At 35.8% G+C, this 21,492-nt stretch overlaps 1 protein-coding gene across 1 annotated transcript in view; it reads right to left on the bottom strand.

The window, feature by feature from the left end:
- LEKR1 (leucine, glutamate and lysine rich 1) overlaps positions 1 to 21,492 on the bottom strand; it is a 291,545-nt gene that overhangs the window by 260,944 nt on the left and 9,109 nt on the right. The window contains exon 6 of the mRNA XM_060099982.1: positions 20,165 to 20,239. Coding sequence (XP_059955965.1) covers positions 20,165 to 20,212 — 48 coding nt within the window. The 5' untranslated portion in view covers positions 20,213 to 20,239. The remainder of the gene's footprint in view (positions 1 to 20,164; positions 20,240 to 21,492) is intronic.

Genomic DNA, 21,492 nt, shown 5'->3' with positions numbered 1-21,492 from the left:
GACTATACTACAAAGCTACAGTAATCAAGACAGTATGGTACTGGCACAAAAACGGAAATATAGGTCAATGGAACAGGATAGAAAGCCCAGAGATAAACCCACGCACCTATGGTCACCTAATCTATGACAAAGGAGGAAAAGATATACAGTGGAGAAAAGACAGTCTCTTCAGTAAGTGGTGCTAGGAAAACTGGATAGCTACATGTAAAGGAATGAAATTAGAACACTCCCTAACACCATACACAAAAATAAACTCAAAATGGATTAGAGACCTAAATGTAAGATGGGACACTATAAAACTCATAGAGGAAAACATAGGAAGAACACTCTGACATAAATCACAGCAACAACTTTTTTGATCCACCTCCTAGAGTAATGGAAATAAAAACAAAAATAAACAAATGGGACCTAATGAAACTTAAAACCTTTTGCAAAGCAAAGGAAACTACAAACAAGACGAAAAGATAACCCTCAGAATGGGAGAAAATATTTTCAAATGAATCAACGGACAAAGGATTAATCTCCAAAATATATAAACCGCCCATGCAGCTCAATATTAAAAAAACAAACAACCCAATCCAAAAATGGACAGAAGACCTAAAGAGACATTTCTCCAAAGAAGACATACAGACGGCCAAGAGCCACATGAAAAGCTGCTCAACATCACTAATTATTAGAGAAATGCAAATCAAAACTACAATGAGGTATCACCTGACACCAGTTAGAATGGGCATGATCAGAAAATCTACAGACAACAAATGCTGGAGAGAGTGTGGAGAAAAGGGAATCCTCTTGCACTGTTGCTGGGAATATAAATTGATATAGCCACTATGGAGAACAGTATGGAGGTTCCCTTAAAAACTAAAAATAGAATTATCATATGACCCAGCAATTCCACTACTGGGCATATACCCAGAGAAAACCATAATTCAAAAAGATACATGCACCCCATTGTTCACTGCAGCACTATTTACAATATCCAGGTCATGGGAGCAACCTAAATGCCCATCCACAGACAAATGGATAAAGAAGATGTGGTACATATATATAATGGAATATTACTCAGCCATAAAAAGGAACGAAATTGGGTCATTTTTAGGGACATGGATGGATCTGGAAACTGTCATACAGAGTAAGTCAGCAAGAGAAGAACAAATATCGTATATTAACGCATATATGTGGAACCTAGAAAAATGGTACAGATGAACGATGAACCAGTTTGCAGGGCAGAAATAGAGACACAGATGTAGACAACAAACGTATGGACACCAAGGGGGGAAAGTGGTAGGGGGGTGGTGTGATGAATTGGGAGATTGGGACTGACATATGTATAAAATGGATAACTAATAAGAACCTGCTCTATAAAAAAATAAAATAAAATTCAATAAAAAAATTTTTATACATTAACGTTTTTCTCATTTAAACTTAAATAATAAAAAATTCAAATTAAAAAACATGATATAATACTATGGGATACCGATGAATGACTACATCAATCACCTAACTGCCACTGACACCAAATTTACAGAGTTATAAAACAAGTTTGAAAGAAATCATAAATATAACCTGGTTCAAGCTCTGGATGGGTTCATTGAGACTATTCCAAGCTAGATAAGTTGTTATCTGGACTCTATTTCAGCATCCCAAGTGATGAGAAACTACTTTGTAAAGCAGCCTGTTCCATCCTCTGATGGTTTTGTCTATGAGGAAATTCTTTCTCTTGCTGACCCCAAATCTTCCTCCCTGTAGCATCCACAGGTCCTAGACCACCTGGCAACCATGAGGAATAATCCAGGCCTTATTCTAATATTTAAAGACAGCTATTAGGAACACTCTGTATCTTCTAATTCTCCAGGTCAACACTTCCAATTCCTTCAGCTGTTTCCCATATAACATGGTTTTGAATTTCTTCCTCATTCTAGATAATTTTCTCTGAACTTGTTCCAGTGTTCTCTATCTGTTTCAAGGTATGGTGCCCAGAATTGAATACTTCAGCTGGTCTCACTAAAGCAGAATAAGAGAGGACTCAAACTTCCCTCATTATAATACCTCATTAATAATACCATTAGTAACATCATCTTACGCAACCTTAGATCACAATGGTCTTTTGTATTTTGGGCAATTATATGTTGCTATTATATACATTAACTGGCTTTTATGTTAAATAAAGCCCCTATTTAAAAACACACTGCACTGTAAAACCATGTCTCATTATACTGAATATACCAATCCATTCCTTCCCACTTATTTCCCCTTTTGTAGAGAATCCACCTTCCACATTCCTGGCTGCTCTGTGTGGTTATATGACTAAAACCCCCTCCACCCATCCATCCTACCATGGCTGAGTGGTGGATGAGGGTTAGACATAAGACCTAGAAGAACCAAGCCCTGAGCTGGGATGAGCCAGCTAGGTGTGTAAGTGTTGAAGACCAGGCAATTTGGACACCTTTAGGGTGGCCATAATAAAGAAGGGTCATGTGCAATGTACAGAGTAAACCACATTATTGGGATGAGAGAGAAGAATGAGCAGACACATAGAGAGAAGATAAGAAAAAGACATTGTGGATCCAGGGTAAGAGAGGAAAATATGGAACCAGTCAGTGTCTCATACCCAGTGAACTTCCAATTCCTTACTTCAGTCCCTGATGAGACCTAGTTGCCCTACCTGCCCTTCGGGATCCATGTCCAATCTTCCTCCACTATTCTCTCTTTTTCCCCTAAAGCTACCTATTCCTTACAACCAATAACTCTCATTCTATTATGTGAGCATTTGGCTTTTCAGATGCAAGTGCACAACAAGAAATATAACTGCAAATATAAATAAATAAAATATATTTTTTATGTATATATACACATACATATTATGTTTTAAACTCAGACTTCAGTGACTTCAGTACCCAGAAAATTCTAAGCTTTGTATCTTCTGCAAAATTGATCCTTGCAAGTTATTTTATCCATCTAATTTATTAATAAAAAATGTTGAATATGAAAATTGAGGCTATGGCATGTCATATCTGCTTGGTTGATACTAATCCACTACTCTGCACATTACAGACACAGCGCTTCAGCTGGTTATTAAACTACACAATTATTTGTGTAACCAGTTTGTATTTATTCATATTGTCTTTAGGAATATTAAGACAAACTTTGTCAAATGCCTTCATAAAGTCCATATATTCTATGTCAACTACAGTTCCTGGATCTAGTGACTTTACACAAAATGGAATGGCAAGGCCTACGTGCTGGTTCTCTTCAAGAACATAAAATTGGCTCAAGGGTTATTATTTTCTCTAATATCTCCTCACAAATCACCTTTTTTCTTTTTATAAATATATTTATTTTATTTATTTATCTTTGGCTGTGTTGGGTCTTCATTGCTGCACACGGGCTTTCTCTAACTGTGGCGAGTGGGGGCTACTCTTTGTTGCGGTGCGTGGGCTTCTCATTGCGGTGGCTTCTCTTGTTGTGGAGCATGGGTTCTAGGCATGCAGGCTTCAGTAGTTGCAGCACACAGGCTCAATAGTTGTGGCTCGCAGGCTCCAGAGCACAGGCTCAGTAGTTGTGGTACACGGGCTTAGTTGCTCCATGGCACGTGGGATCTTCCTGGATCAGGGCTCAAACCTGTGTCCCCTGCATTGGCAGGTGGATTCTCAACCACTGAACCACCAGGGAAGCCCACAAATCACCCCTTAATATTATATTCTAGAATCCTGTCTGGGAGCTCACTGGTTGTAATTTATGGTCATTCTATACATGGAATGGTATTTGTACACTATCCTCCTACTCTCTACACATTCTCAAAGATCATCAAGAGTGGCTTTGCAATCCCACTGAAAGGTACTATCAGTCCCCAGGAATATAATTCATCCAGGTCAAGAGCCCTGAACTAATGCAGAGAATATGGGTATTTTCTTACAATCCCTTTGCCCATCATGAGTTTTGGTTCCTTCTCATCAATTTGAAAATTATATTCTTACTCTAAAGAAATTTCATCCTTAACCTATTAATCACAGTTCTTTCCCTGCTCCTGGGAAAGTGCCATATCCTTATTCTAAATAAAACTCTTGCTGGATGGAGCTTATGTGCAGTCTGATGTACAAAATACAAACAGTATAAACTTCACAATTGTGAAAGCTATCAAAATGTTATTACACCATAGCAATCATGGTGGGGAAAGCTGAAAATAAGTGAAATATACATTTTGTAGAACAAGTCTTCTAGAAGTTCAGGAAAGGAAGCCAAAACATGATACTCATTATGATATAGGAAACAAGACAAATTATAAAGTAATAGGTCCATAAGAGTAGACTCTATACTTCACTTAGTACAACCTGAATCACTGTGTAAAACAAATATATTGAACAAAAGTTTTCAATGCTATTAAATTGTAAACAGTTTTCTGTAAGTAAAACTGCAACAGGAAAATATAATAACGCTTTCAAATTCTTTGTGTCTACATAGGCTAATTACTTAGGATGTTTCTGTGAAACTTGAGAAGATATGAAATACTAAAATTATCTTCCCAGATGAGGTAAATAAAACTTAGATGTTTTTTGTGAAATATAATGTGTGCTTCATTCTTATAACTTGGTGTTATATCATCTCGTTGTGTAAGTAAAATAAGAACATGCTGTCATTCTTGAGAAAAGAGCTATCATTAGCAGGATGCTTTTGCTTTTTACAAGATGCACTTTGGAGGAGGCATCAACAAATGCAGTATATTAAACAAATGCAGAGCCATTTAAAAATAAATTGTAAAATAAACTTCTCAAATGTAGTATCTGTACTTTTAAAATTATAGTTATTTAATATAAAAATGATGCAAAATTTTTAAAAGGTTAAATTAGGCTTCAGATCCTTTTCAAAACTCCTGTCTGTGCTTCAAGTGGAAAAAGCGCTCAGTAACCTCCTGCTGCGCAAGCGAAGCATTCTCTGATCCAAAAATTGTTCTTCCTTCCTTTCCCCACCCATCCCATGCTTTTCGTGCTTGTGTAAGGAGGAAAGAAACAGAGCAACTATTCCACTGCTGTAAAAATGACAGCAGTATAAAATGTTAACCTTTCTAAGAAGTTTTACATTAAAAAAAATATGCCTTTACTCAAAACAATGAGTATCTAGCAAGTGAATTTCATTCAGATTGGGAGAAACCTTTTGAGACAGGACAGTGGACCTTCTGAGTCATTAGCAACAGACCACCTGACAATTTCATAAGGCCATCAAGACCCTTCCTTTCAATAAGTCAACTGGCTGCACCACCAATTTAAAAACCAGTTTGGTAAAGACCATCTACTCAAATCCCCTAAACCTATATTCCCAGCAATATGGGTTTTTTTAGACACAGACAGTATTCTTCTCAAATTTATATGAAAAGGCAAAGGAAGTAGAAAAGCTAAAACCGTCTTGAAAAAGAAGGATAAAATGGGATAAGCATTTTACCTGATTTCAAGCCATACTATTATACACTAATCAACACTGTGTGGTATTTGTCAAAGGATAGATGCATAGATCAATGGAATAGAATAGAGAACCCAGAAACAGATCTATATAAATATGCCAAACTGATTTTTGGCAGAGGTGTAAAAGCAATTCAGTAAAGGAAAAATAGCCTTCTCAGCAAATGGTCCTGGAACAATTAGATATCCATAGGTTTAAAAAAAAAAAAAAAAAAAAAAGGACCTCAACCTAAACCTCACACCCCATACAAAAATTAACTTACAGTGAGTCATGGACTAAAATGTAAAACATAAAAATTTGATTTCAGAAGCAAAAAGCTTAGGAGGAAATCCTCAGGATCTAAACTAGGGAAACAGTTTTTACACTTGATACCAAAAGCATGAACCATAAAAGGAAAAATTGATAACCTGAATTGCACCAAAATTTAAAACTTTTGCCCTGTAAAGAGGATGAAATGACAAGCTACAGACTGGGAAAAAATATTTGCAAGCCACATATCTGACAAAGGACTAGTATCTAGATTATATAAAGAATTCTTAAAACTTAACAGTTTAAAAAAAATCCAATCAGAAAATGGTCAAAAGACATGAAGAGACATCTCACCTAAAAGTATACACAGATGACGGGACTTCCCTGGTGATACAGTGGTTAAGAATCCACCTGCCAATGCAGGGGACATGGGTTCAATCCCTGGTCTGGGAAGACCCCACATGCCACAGAGCAACTAAGCCCATGCACCACAACTACTGAGCCTGAGCTCTAGAGCCCGCGAGCCACAAATACTGAGCTCATGTGCCACAACTACTGAAGCCCCTGTGCCTAGAGCCCAGGCTCCACAACAAAAGAAGCCACTGCAGTGAGAAGCCCATGCATGGCAACTAGAGAAAAGCCCACACGCAGCAACAAAACCCCAATGCAGCCAAAAATTTTTTTTTAATTTTTAATTAAAAATTTTTAAAAAAAGATACACAGATGCCACATAAGCACATGAAAAGATATTCAATATCATTAGCCATTTGGAAAATACAAATTAAAACTTTAATGAGCTATCACTTCACACCTATCAGAAAGGTTATAATAAAAACTAATGACAATGGTACAATATATTTAAAGTTATAAAAGGGAAAAACCTACAACGAAGAATACTCTACCTAGCAAGACTCTCATTCAGGTTTCATGGAGAGATCAAAAGCTTTACAGACAAGCAAAAGCTAAAAGAGTTCAGCACTACCAAACCAGCTTTACAAGAAATGTTAACAGGATTTCCATAAGCAAAAAAAAAAAGGCCACAACTAGAAATATGAAAATTACAATAGGAAAAAGCTCAGGCAAACACATAGTAAATATAGGAAATCAACCAGGCACAAAGCTAGTAGGAAGGTTAAAAGACAAAAATAATAAAATCATCTATACCCACAATAAGCAGTTAAGGGATAAACAAAACAATCAGATGTAAAATACTATGTCAAAAAGAATAATCTTGAGGGGAGGAGAGTACAAATGTAAGGTTGTTAAAATACATTTGAAATTAAGAGATCAACAACTTAAAACAATCAAATATATATATATATATATATATATATATATATATATATATTGCTATATATAAATCTCATGGTAACCACAAACCAAAAATCTATAATAGATACACAGAAAAAAAAGAAAAAGGAATCCAAACATAGCACTAAAGACAGTCATCAAATCACAAGAGGAAAGAACAAAGGAAGAAAGGAACAAAAAAGACCTTAAAAAATTAACAAAATGGCAATAAGAACATACATATCAATAATTACTTTAAATGTAATAGACTAGATGCTCCAATCAAAAGACACGGAGTGGCTGAATGGAAACAAAAACAAGACCCGTATATATGCTGCCTACAAGAGACTCACTTCAGATCTCAAGACACACATAGACAGAAAATGAAGGGATGGAAAAAGGTATTCATTGCAAATGGAAATCAAAAGAAAGCCAGGGTAGAAATACTTGCATCAGACAAATAGACTTTAAAACAAAGATTGTTACAAGAGGCAAAGAAGGACATTACATAATGATCAAGGGCTTAATCCAAGAAGATGTAACAATCGCAAATATATAAGCACTTAACATAGGAGCATCTAAATACATAAAGCAAATACTAACAGATATAAGGGAGAAGTTGACAGTAATACAATAATAGCAGGGGACTTTAACACCCCATTTACATCAATGGACAGATCATCCAAACAGAAAATTAATAAGGAAACACTGGCCTTAATGACACACTAGACCAGATGAACTTAATAGATATACATAGAACATTCAATCAAAAAGCAGCAGAATACACATTCTTTTCAAATGCACATGGAATATTCTCCAGGATAGTTCATGTACAAGGCCACAAAACAAGCCTTGGTAAATTTAAGAAAACTGAAATCATATCAAGCATCTTTTCCAACCACAATGCTATGAGACTAGAAATCAACTACAAGAAAAATAAACTGTAAAAAACACAAACATGTGGAGGCTAAACAATATGCTACTAAACAAGCAATGGTTCACTGAAGAAATCAAAGAAGAAATTAAAAAATACATGGAGACAAAAGAAAATGAAAACACAACAATCCAAAATCTACAGGATGCAGTAAAAAAGCATTTCTAAGAGGGAAGTTTATAGCGATACAAGTTTACCTGAGGAAACAAGAAAAACCTCAAATAAACAATCTAACATTACACCTAAGGGAACTAGAAAAAGACAAAACAAACAAAATCCGAAGTTAGTGGAAGGAAAGAAATCATAAAGATCAGAGCAGAAACAAATTAGATAGAGACTTTAAAAAACAATAGAAAAGATCAATAAAACTGAGAGTTGGTTCTTTGACAAGATAAACAAAATTGATAAACCTTCAGCCAGACTCACCAAGAAAAAAAGACAAAGGACCCAAATCAATAAAATCAGAAATGAAAAAGGAGAAGTTACAACAGACACCATAGAAATACAAAGGATCATCAGAGACTACTAAGAACAACTGTATGCCAATACAGTGGACAACCTAGAAGAAAGGGACAAATTCCTAGAAATGTACAATCTCCAAAGAATGAACCAGGAAAAAATTAAAAATATGAACAGACCAACTACCAGTAATGAGAGTGAATCAGTTTTTTAAAACTCTCAAAAAACAAAAGTCCAGGACCAGATAGCTTCACAGGTGAATTCTACCAAACATTTAGAGAAGAGTTAACACCTATCCTTCTCAAACTATTCCAAAAAATTGCAGAGAAACAAATGCTTCCAAATTCATTCTATGAGCCCAGCATAACCCTGATACTAAACCAAGACAAATATCACAAACAAAAAAAGAAACTACAGGTTAATAACATTAATGAACATAGGTGCAAAAATGCTCAACCAAATATTAGCAAACTGAATCAAACAATACATTAAAAGGATCATATACCATGATCAAGTGGGATTTATCCCAGGGTTGCAAGGATTTTTCAATATCTGCAAATCAATCAATGTAATACACCACATTAACAAACTGAAGAATAAGAACCATATGATCATCTTAATAGATGCAGAAAAAGCTTTTGACAAAATCCAACACCGATTTGTGGTAAAAACTCTCCAGAAAGTGGGCATAGAAGGAACATACCTCAACATAATAAAGGCCATATACGACAAACCTACAGCTAACATCATACTCAATGGTGAAAAGAGGAAAGCATTTCCTTTAAGATCAGGAACAAGACAAAGATGCTCACTCTCACAATTTTTGTTCAACATAGTATTGGAAGTCTTAGCCACGGCTATTAGATAAGAAAAAGAAATAAAAGGAATTCTAATTGGAATGGAAGAAGTAAAACTGTCATGGCTTGCAGATGACACGATACTATACATAGAAAATCCTAAGGATGCCACAAAAAATTACTAGAGCTCATCAATGAATCTGGTAAAATTTAAGGATACAAAATGAATGCGCAGAAATCTGTTGCATTTCTATACACTAACAATAACCTATCAGAAAGAGAAATTAAGGAAACAGTCACATCAAAAAGAATAAAATACCTAGGAATAAGCCTACCCAAAGAGGTAAGGAAAACTATAAAACACTGATAAAAGAAACTGACAATGACACAAACAGATGGAAAGATATACTGTGTTCACGGACTGGAAGAACTAATATTGTTAAAATGACCATACTACCAAAGGCAATCTGCAGATTCAATGTAATCCCTATTAAAATACCAATGGCATTTTTCACAGAACTAGAACAAATAATTTTAAAATTTGTATGGAAATACAAAAGACCCCCAATAGCCAGAACAATGTTGAGAAAGAACAGAGCTGGAAGTATCATGCTCCCTGACTTCAGACTATAATACAAAGCTACAGTAATCAAAACAGTATGATGCTGGCACAAAAACAGAAAAAACAGACACACAGATCGTTGGAGCAGAACAGAGAGCCAGAAATAAACTAACACACCTATGGTCAATTAATCTACGTCAAAGGAGACAACAATATATAATGGAGAAAAGATAGCCTCTTCAATAAGTGGTGCTGGGAAAACTGGACAGCTACACGTAAAAGAATGAAACTAGAACATTTTCTAACATCATATACAAAAATAAACTCAAAATGGATTAAAGACCTAAATGTAAGACCGGAAATCATAAAACTCCTAGAAGAAAACAGGAGGAACTCTCTTTGACATACATTACAATATTTTTTTGACCTTTCTCCTGAAGCAAAGGAAATAAAAGCAAAATTAAGCAAATGGGACATAATCAAACCTTTTGCACAGCAAAGGAAACCTTTGACAAAACAAAAAGGCAATCTACTGAATGGGAAAAATATTTGCAAATGATAATATTGATAAGGGGTTAATAATCAAAATATAAACAGCTCACACAACTCAATATCAAAAAAAACCCCAAATAACTCAATTTAAAAATGGACATAAGACTTGAATAAACCTTTTCCCATGGACAACAGGCACATAAAAAGATGCTCAACATTGTTAACCATTAGAGAAATGCAAATGAAAAACCACAAGGAGATATCATCTCACACCTGTCAGAATGGCTGCCATCAAAAAGAACTCAAACAATGTGGGTGAGGATGCAGAGAAGAAAAAACCCTCATACACTGTTGGTGGGAATGTAAGTTGGTGCAGCCACTGTGGCAAACGGTATGGAAGTTTCTCAAAAAAACTAAAAATAGAATTACCATATGATCTAGCAATTCCACTCCTGGGTGCATATCCAAAAAAAATGAAAACACTAATTCAAAAAGATACATGCACCCCAATGTTCATAGCAGCATTACTTACAATAGTCACAAGATATGGAAACAACTTAAGTGTCCATCAACAGATGAATGGATAAAGAAGATGTGAATGGAATACTACTCAGCCTTTAAAAAGAATGAAATTTCGCCATCTGCGACGACATGGATGGACTTGGCAGGTATTATGCTAAGTGAAATAAGTCAGACAAAGACAAATATTGTATGATATCACTTACATGAGGAATCTAAAAAATACAACAAACTAGTGAATGTACCAAAAAGGAAAAATAATCACAGATAAAGAGAACAATCCAGTGGTTACCAGTGGGTAGAGGGAATGGAAGACAGGCAAGATAGCGGTAGGGGATTAAGAGGTACAAACTACTATGTATAAAATAAATAAGCCACAAGGATATATTATACAGCACAGGGAATAAAGCCAATATTTCACAGTAACTGTAAATGGAGTATAACCTCTAAAAATTGTGAATCTGTTGTACACCTGAAATTATATAATTTTGTACATTGACTATGCCTCAATAAAAATAATTTTTTTTTTAACGAATGACAACACCAATGCTAAAGATGAAGAGAAACTGGATCACTCATACACTGCTGGTGAGGATGTAAAATGTTACAGCCCTCTGGAAAAGTTTGGCAGTGTTTTAGAAAACTAAACATGGAACTACCAAACAACCTAGCAACTGTACTTGGGCATTTATCACAGGAAAATAAAACATATGTTCACATAAAAACCTATACACGAATATTTATAGCAGCTTTATGCATAACAGCCAAAAACTGGAAAAAACTCAGATGTTCTTCAACGGGTTAAACAAATTGTACTACATTCATACCATGGAATGCTACTCAGTAATAAAAAGGAATAAACTACAGATAAACACAACAACAACATGTACAGAACTCCAGAGAATTACAGCTGAGAGAAAAAAAGTAATCTCAAAGACTACATATTGCATGATTCCATTTTTATAACATTCTTGAAATGACAAAATTATTGGAGATCATATCAATGGTTCCCAGGGGTCATGAACTGGAAGAGGGAGAGTGGAGGTGTGTAAAAGGGGAGGCTGAGGTGAATGCAGCTATAAAAGGGTAACATGAGGAATCTTTGCTGTGACAGAATCCTTAACTGTGTAAATGTCGATATCTTGGTTGTGATACTGTAGTATAGTTTTGCCAGGTGTTACCACTGGAGGAAGCTGGGGAAAGGGTACATGAGATCTCTTGGTATCATTTCTCACAACTGCTTGTGAGTCTACAATGATCTCAAAATAAAAAGTTTGATTGAAAAATAATAAAATATTGTAGGAGACTTTAACACCCCACTTTTCATCAAAGGATAGATCATCCAGAGAATCAACAAGGAAACACAGGCCTTAAATGATACATTAGACCAGATGGCCTTAATTGATATTTATAGAGCATTCTATCCAAAAGCAGCCAGAATACACATTCTTCTCAAGTGCACACAGAACATTCTCCAAGACGGACCACATGCTGGGCCACAAAGCAGGCCTTGGTAAATTTAAGAAAATTGAAATCATATCAAGCACCTCTTCCAACCACAACACTATGAGATTAGGAATAAACTACAAGAAAAAAACACTGTAAAAAACACAGACACGTGGAGGCTAAACAATATGCTACTAAACAACCAATAGATCACTGAAGAAATCAAAGAGGAAATAGAAAAATACCTAGAGACAAATGAAAATGAAAGCACAATGATCCAAAACCTATGGGATACAGCAAAAGCAGTTCTAAGAGGGAAGTTTATAGCAATAAAATCTTAACTCAGGAAACAAGAAAAATCTCAAATAAACGACCTAACCTTACACCTGAAGCAATGAGAGAAAGAAGAAGAAACAAAACCTAAAGTTAGTAGAAGGAAAGAAATCATAAAGATCAGAGCAGAAATAAATGAAATAGAGACAAAGAAAACAACAACAAAGATCAATGAGACTAAAAGCTGGTTCTTTGAAAAGATAAACAAAATGATAAACCTTTAGCAAGACTCATCAAGAAAAAAAAGGGAGAGGGCTCAAATCAGTAAAATTAGAAATGAAAAAGGAGAAGTTACAATCGACACCACAGAAATAAAAAGTATCATAAGAAACTACAAGCAACTGTATGCAAATAAAATGGACAACCTGGAAGAAATGGACAAATTCTTAGAAAGGTACAAGCTCCCAAGACTGAACCAGGAAGAAATAGAAAATATGAAGAGACCAATCACAAGTAATGAAATTGAAACTGTGATTAAAAAACTCCCAACAAACAAAAGTCCAGGACCTGATGGCTTCACAGGAGAATTCTATCAAATATTTAGAGAAGAGCTAACAACTAGCCTTCTGAAACCGTTCTAAAAAATTGTAGAAGAAGGAACACTCCCATACTCATTCTATGAGGCCACCATCACCCTGATTACAAAACCAAAGATACCACAAAAAAAGAAATTACAGGCCAATATCACTGATGAACATAGATGCAAAAATCCTCAACAAGATACTAGCAATCTGAATCCAACAATACATTAAAAAGATCATACATGGGCTTCCCTGGTGGCGCAGTTGTTGAGAGTCCGCCTGCCGATGCAGGGGACACGGGTTTGTGCCCCGGTCCAGGAAGTTCCCACATGCCGCGGAGCAGCTGCGCCCATGAGCTATGGCCACTGAGCCTGCGCGTCCAGAGCCTGTGCTCCGCAACGGGGGAGGCCACACCAGTGAGAGGCCCGCATACTGCAAAAAAAAGATCATACACCATGATCAGGTGGGATTTATCCCAGGGATGGAAGGATTTTTCAATATCTGCAAATCAATCAGTGTGATACACCACTGTAACAAATTGAAGAATAAAAACCATATGATCATCTCAATTGATGCAGAAAAGGCTCCTGACAAAATTTAACACCCATTTATGATAAAAACTCTCCAGAAAGTGGGCATAAAGGGAACATACCTTAACATAATAAAGGCCATATATGACAAACCTACAGCTAACATCATAGTCAATGGTGAAAAGCTGAAAACATTTCCTCTAAGATCAGGAACAAGACAAGGATGTCCACTCTTGTCACTATTACTCAACAGTTTTGGAAGTCCTAGCCATGGCAAACAGAGAAGAAAAAGAAATAAAAGGAATCCAAATTGGAAAAGAAGTTAAACTGTCACTATTTGCAGATGACATGATACTATACATAGAAAATCCTAAAGATGCTACCAGAAAACTACTAGAGCTCATCAATGAATCTGGTAAAGTTGCAGGTTACAAAATTAATACACAGAAATGTTGCATTCCTATACACTAACAACGAAAGATCAGAAAGAGAAACTCAAGAAACAATCCCATTTACCATCATATCAAAAAGAATAAATACCAAGGAATAAAGCTACCTAAGGGAGACAAAAGACCTGTATTCAGAAAACTATAACAATATAAGATGCTGATGAAAGAAATCGAAGATGACACAAACAGATGGAAAGATATACCATGTTCTTGGATTGGAAGAATCAATACTGTCAAAATGACTATACTACCCAAGGCAATCTACAGATTCAATGCAATCCCTACCAAATTACCAATGGCATTTTTCACAGAACTAGAACAAAAAATCTTAAAATTTGTATGGAGAAATGAAAGACCCCAAATAGCCAAAGCAATCTTGAGAAAGAAAAATGGAGCTGGAGGAATCAGGCGCCCTAACTTCAGACTATACTACAAAGCTATAGTCATCAAAACAGTATGGTACTGGCACAAAAATAGAAATATAGACCAGTGGAACAGGACAGAACACTAAGAAACAAACCCCTGAACCTATGGTCAATTAATCTACAACAAAGGAGGCAAGACTATACAATGGAGGAAAGACAGTCTCTTCAATAAATGGTGCTGGGAAAACTGGACAGCCACATGTAAAAAAATGAAACTAGAACATTCTTTAACACCATACACATAAATAAACTCTAAATGGCTTAAAGACCTAAATGTGAGACTGGAGATTATAAAACTCTTAGAGGAGAACATAGGCAGAACACTCGCTGACATAAATCGCAGGAATATCTTTTTTAATCCATCTCCCAGAATAATGGAAATAAAAATAAAAATAAACAAATGGGACCTAATGAAACTCAAAAGCTTTTGTACAGCAAAGGAAATCATAAACAAAACAAAAAGAAAACCTACAGAACAGGAGAAAGTATTTGCAAATGATGTGACTGACAAGGGATTAGTATTCAAAATTTACAAACAGTTCATGCAACTTAATATCATCAAAACAAACAACCCAATCAAAAAATGGGCAGAAGACCTAAATAGACATTTCTCCGAAGAAGACATACAGATGGCCAAGAAGCACATGAAAAGATGTTCAACATCACTAATCATTAGAGGAATGCAAATCAAAACTACAAGATATCCCCTCACATCAGTCAAAATGGCTATCTTCAAAAAATTCACAAACAACAAATGCTGGAGAGGGTGTGGAGAAAAGGGAACCCTCTTACACTGTTGGTGGGAATGTAAATTGGTACAACCACTATGGAGAACAGTATGGAGTTTTCTTAAAAAACTAAAAATAGGGCTTCCCTGGTGGCGCAGTGGTTGAGAGTCCGCCTGCCGATGCAGGGGACACAGGTTCGTGACCCAGTCCAGGAAGATCCCACGTGCCACAGAGCAGCTAGGCCCATGAGCCATGGCCGCTGAGCCTGCGCATCCGGAGCCTGTGCTCCACAACGGGAGAGACCACAACAGTAAGAGGCCCGTGTACCACACACACACAAAAAAAACTAAAAATAGAGCTACCATATGATCCTGCAATCCCACTCCTGGGCAAATATCTGGAGAAAAACATGGTTCTAAAGGATACACGCACCCCAGTGTTCATTGAAGCACTGTTTACAATAGCCAAGACATGGAAGCAACCTAAATGTCCATTGACAGAGGAATGGATAAAGAAGATATGGTACATATATACAATGAAATATTATTCAGCCATTAAAAAGAATGAAATAATTCCCTTTGCAGCAACATGGATGGACCTAGAGATTGTCATACTGAGTAAAGTAAGTCAGGCAGAGAAAGCAAGATATCTTATATCGGTTATATGCAGAATCTAAAAAGAAATGATACAAACGAACTTATTTACAAAACAGACACAGACTCACAGACTTAGAGAAGAACTTTTGGTTATCAGTGGGGAAGGTTAGGGGGAAGGGATAGTTAGGGAGTGTGGGATTGACATGTACACACTGATATATTTTAAATGGATAACAACAAGGACTTACTGTATAACACAGGGAACTCTGCTCAGTATTATGTAACAACCTAAATGGGAAAAGAATTTGAAAAAGAATAGATACATGTATATGTATCACTGAAAAAGAATAATGTTGACAATAAAGATAATGGTTTAAGGCTATATATACATATGTAAATCTGGGACTAAAATACCAGAGATTAATCCATAAAGAAATTTTATTGAGCAATTTTATGAAATGTTTTCATACACAAATTATACATGACACACCTATGTTTCTTTTGTCATTAGTTTCAAAAGCACAATTGCTTAAAAAGACAACACATATACCCACACACACATACACACATCACTACTTTTCCAGGATGCTAGCGCTAATGTTTCTAAGACAATTTCCTCTTTTTTCTCTACTTTAACTGAACACAAAATCTGACCCTAGCCACAGTGGCCCAAAATGACCTGGAAAATTAAGTTTATTTTTTCTGGCAATGACAATCTGTGCTTGGAAATATAAAACTGTTATTCTGAATAAATTTCAAAGTTCCAAAGTACTAAAATTACTTTACTGAAACAGGACAAAATGAGCTGTTACTGGTAGGGAAAGGGATTGTTATCCCAGAAAGAACAGTGTGCTCTCCAGCCCTTGCACTGCCACTTCTGTTTTGTAAAATAAATAACTCCAGTCTCTTTATTTTACTTTGTGTCCTGTGGTAATAAATATCTCCTGAAGCTAAAATCCTATTACAAGTGCTTATTTTGTCACCATTTATAAAAACAAGAGATCAGTTCTACTTTTGCAAAATAAGTGATTTTTCCACCGATTTGTTGAGGTTGTTCTGACTTCTGTGTATGTCTTCTAGCAAAAACAGCAAAAAAGAAAGTTATTCATTGCTTTTTTTCTAACAAGAGGAGTCCATATGTCTCTGAGATAGGTGGACATTCAAGGGCAGAAGAGATATAGAATTATTACTTTGCTGACCTATAAATGTTGTTTTAGTTTTAAACTGTGGCAATAAAATCCCAAACACAGAACTATACTATCATTACAGGTACATTCTGCTTTCAGAATGCTAGATGAAAATTCTAGCAAAGCTACTGCTTATCGGAGGTCAGAGACAGGTAGGAGTCAGCTCAGTCTAGAGAGTAGATTTACAGATATGATCTAAGTACATATAGAAGTAAGCTGTGGAGTCTAGCAGCAAAGGGGATAAGTATGGTCTTGCCGTCCAGCCCATGGGCCTGTTTTACATTTTCTGCCAGATGGGGAAATGGGAACCTGAAACATGTTTTATGCTCAATCAGAAATTGTGATAAAAAGCAAAAAGATTAGGGAGTGATAGTCAAAAGATTATCTTATTCTTTCTTCCCTAAGATTCCCTAAGATGAGACTGGGCAGGGAGGGGGGGGCATGATTTAACAATCTTCGTTTTCTAATCAGGCAATGGACTCTCTAACTAGAGCTTATTATCATCAGCATTCTTCTCCACACTTTTCCTTTGGTGGCCATGTCCCCCCGCCCCACACACACACATTTACTTTTTCTTGCAACTCTTTCTACTGCTACCTATTTTACTATTAGTAGTACAATGTAGTACAGCCATTTTCATTTCCTTTATCACATATCTTTCATGTATTTCATCAACCATCCCATTTCCATATCATACAGCAAAAGTACAGAAAGAAATAAAGGGGAAAGACTCCCCTTCCCTTCCCTTCCTTGATTTCTACACTAACCTTCCTTGACTACACACAGAAAAAAAGGAAACACAGCAGGGCCTTCTCTAGAAAGAATAGCCAGCATAAAAACTAACATAAAAAGTTAACAAAAGAACAAGAAAAAAAAAAAAGCCTTTGAAAGACCTCTCTGTCACTGTACATTGATCCACCCACCTCATGTCTTTTTCTATCCAATAAAGAACTGTAGCACAATTTCCAAGCCATTATGAAACACAAAGATTTGTTTTATCTTAATAATGAAATGGTTGTAATCTGAAGTACTCCTATTACTATTATAAGCTATATATCTATCTAACATGATTGTGTATAGAATGATGTACGCAAGCTGACTAAATAGATATACTGGCTGATCACTAAACAATTTAACCAGTTACATTACGGGCCATCTAGAGGAATCAAATATAGGTAAGAAGTTATGGAAAACAAGTAACTTACATGCTCAGACCAAGCTTTAATAGGCTGTGGGATGCATGTACATATTTTTGGTTGCTTTATCATCAAGTACCCAAAACAGTGTCTGGCACATTATAGGCACTTGATAAATATTTGTTGTACAAATGTATCTAACTTAGGTCTGAAAAAGTGCAAAGCTGCACTTTAAACTCTAAACATTTAGCAGGCCAAGGGCTACTATCAGTTCACTTGTCCAGGACCTTAGGCAACTAAGCTGCTCCTGGCCTCCTCACCTCTCTGCACTATATGGACAGCTGCCTGCCATTCAAGCTTTAAGAATATAACCATATTTATAAAATGCTTGGTTTTAGCGTTTTAAAACAATTTACTTAAACATTAAAAAAAAACGCATTCTTCAAGTCATAAAAACTGTTAAAATAAATACATACCCTTTCACGCATTTGAAACACTTATGTTGTTAAACATTCTGTAACCTGGCCAGTTTCTTCTCACCAGTTAAGCTTTTGTTCTCTAGGCCCAGAATGCCATTCCCTGTCTGTCTCTAGAAATATTTAGCTTTCAAGGGCCAATTCCAGTTCTATCTCCTGCATAAAGATCCTCCCTTGACTATCCTAATACTCAGGGATTCCTCTCCCCACCTTCTCCATTTTCAGAGAAGATACTATCTTATGTGACATTTAAATCAAACACTATCTTTTACAGGTTTTTTTTTTTTTTTTTCATGTCATTATATATCTGCTTCCTGACAGATGATTGGTATCTGAGTATGGGTATTGTTTCTTACAGATTGTTTTGTTTTGTTTCTTTTAATCTCTACCACACCAGGCTAGTACACAGAAGTAACTCAGTTGAGGGAGAGATAGGACACTCCATGTCTTCAAACACATCTAGGCACCATTTCTCAGGTAAGCATAGCAGAGCTGAGTTCCCTCTGTGCTTACACTCTCATACTTAAAAGGTAAAGCAAATTAAATGCAATGGTTTAAAAGGTCTTTTCTGGTAACTGGACTTCCCTTCCAGTTCCTGCTAGATTGCCATTTACATAAATCTAAAGAACATGCAGTAGAAGTAAGCATCAAGTTAAATCAATGGCATGATTAACGTTAACAGGCAGCCCAAAACAACATGCACAAAGGATAAAAGCATATCTGAGAGCTGACTGCAATTTTTAATTAAAAACTAACGACTGGTGATTAATTAAGAGCTGACTACAGATTTACTTTAAAAACTGAATGATTAATGACAGTTAAGGTTTGAGGTTTTAATTCATGATTTGTCAATCAGTTTCAAAGAGATATATTTTCAATTATGCTGTTAGCAATGTATGCATTGCCAAACTAAACATGGGAGAAATGCTTTTGCCTGAGGACAGCTATAAATTAACAGGGAGGAAAGTAGCATAGCAACGGTGAAAAAGAATTGATTGTTAACCAGATTAAATGAGTTGATATCTATGTAAGGCCTTAAAACACAGTAAAATAATAATTAAGGTGAAACTGAAATAGACCCTTATAGAGAGACACACTTAAAATTTTTGCATCATAAAAAGTTACAAACTAATTATAATTTCTGTAGTGGTTTACTACTAATTATTTGTTTTGCAAATATAGAATAAATATCACTTAAAATTTTAAACAGAGCCATTTATGTCAGTTGGTTTTTTTTTTAATTAGTTTTTGTTTGTTTGTTTTCTGAAAGGCTGCTAGAAAAATATCTAAATATAGCATTTGGCCATTGCTGGAGCCCTCTTTTCACAAGAGCTCCACAAACACCTGGTCAAATACCATGCCAGAATTATATACCTGTCTTCTTTCACAGGCCGAACATTCTTTGCACAGAATTGAATTCTACAGTTTTGACCATTACAATTATTCCCTTCCTTACCCCACCAATTCACTGCAGATCTTCTGACTAAAATAAATATAAAACATTTGAATTCATTCTCCCATGTTTTAGAATTATCTGTTAAAATGCTCCTAATGTTGTGCCGTAATAACATAATATCATACCTTTTGGATTTCTTCAGGTAACGCATGCATGGGAATGTGACGATCCATAATTTCTCAAGATATACTGAGGGCGCTCTGAAGTAAAATAATCCAGAAACATTGATGGTGAGAGTCAGAATTAAAACAATGTGAAGAAAATTCAAATTAAAAGAAATAAATTCCTAGGAGTATTTGGGGATCAATGGTGATAACTGTTTCAACAGATGTTTATTTCATCAACTCAATGTTAAAAGGTACAAATGGGTTTTTTTCAGTTAGTTATGAGGCCAATAGAACAGGAGAGACCTCGAGAGAGACTACTGAATTAGAAATAATACTTTCTCTCTTTGGAACTTTATAGTCTAATTGTAACTTCTGTGGTGGTTTACTACTAGTTATTTGCTTTGCAAATACAGAATAAGGATAACAAAATTTTAAACAGATCGAGTTATTTCATTTAAAAGAAAGTTTTTTTTTTTCTGAAAAGCTGCTAGAAAAAATACCTAAATAGAGTATTTTAGTTCAGCAGATAAGAAAAGCAATTGTGACATGAATGCTGGTTTAAATGATGAAGTACAGAAAAAGATATTTAGAGTTATCAGGGTAAGTATGATATGCAGGCACTGAACAGAAGGGTCATCAAAGCATGAGAAGCCAAGTGCCAATTTTACCACAGATGGACATTTACATAATTTTTATGCAGATGTTTTACTTTTAGTAGATTTTCATTTTCTAATAAAACAATTCAATACAAAACTCTATCACTACTTTCATAAAACCGCACAAGATGAATGAAGGGGCACTTTGGGTTCTATTTTTTAAATCTTTCCCAAATGTGGAGAAAGAATAGACAGTCCAGTTTCAGGAGTGCGAGATACGTATATATAGAAAGAGAGGCAGAGGAGTAGTGAAGGGGGACAGCAGAGTAAGATGATACAGGCACAATTCCATAGCAGGAAAGAAGGCCTGAGGGCCAGGAGTTGTAGACAAGGAACAATCTAGAAGTTCAGGAAAAGAAATGTCTTATCTTTCTCATGGGAGTAGGGAATTAGTGAAGGCTGCCTGAGGTGGTTTACTTTTGCTCAGGACAAGATTTTGACAAAGAGAGACTGAAGAGGCATAGTACTCTATCAGAGACAGTAACCCCAGCAACATAGCAAGGTGCCAGGAAAATTGTAGTTGACAAAAATTCCTGTAGAGGCAGTATTTTTTTTAATTGTGCGAGTATTGGTGGAAGAGGGGATTTCCCATCCCCCGTGGTAGCACAGAGTTCCACGTTTTAATGAGCTGCTGTTTAAAACAAATAGCTAATGGGCTGTCTTCTGACATCAACATAATGTGTTTCTGCG

This window comes from Mesoplodon densirostris, chromosome 5 (genome assembly GCF_025265405.1).
Source record: "Mesoplodon densirostris isolate mMesDen1 chromosome 5, mMesDen1 primary haplotype, whole genome shotgun sequence".
In the NCBI taxonomy this organism is placed as follows: Eukaryota; Metazoa; Chordata; class Mammalia; order Artiodactyla; family Ziphiidae; genus Mesoplodon; species Mesoplodon densirostris.
The sequence above is the reverse complement of the archived record's forward strand: the minus strand, read 5'-3'. Positions and strand labels throughout refer to the sequence as shown.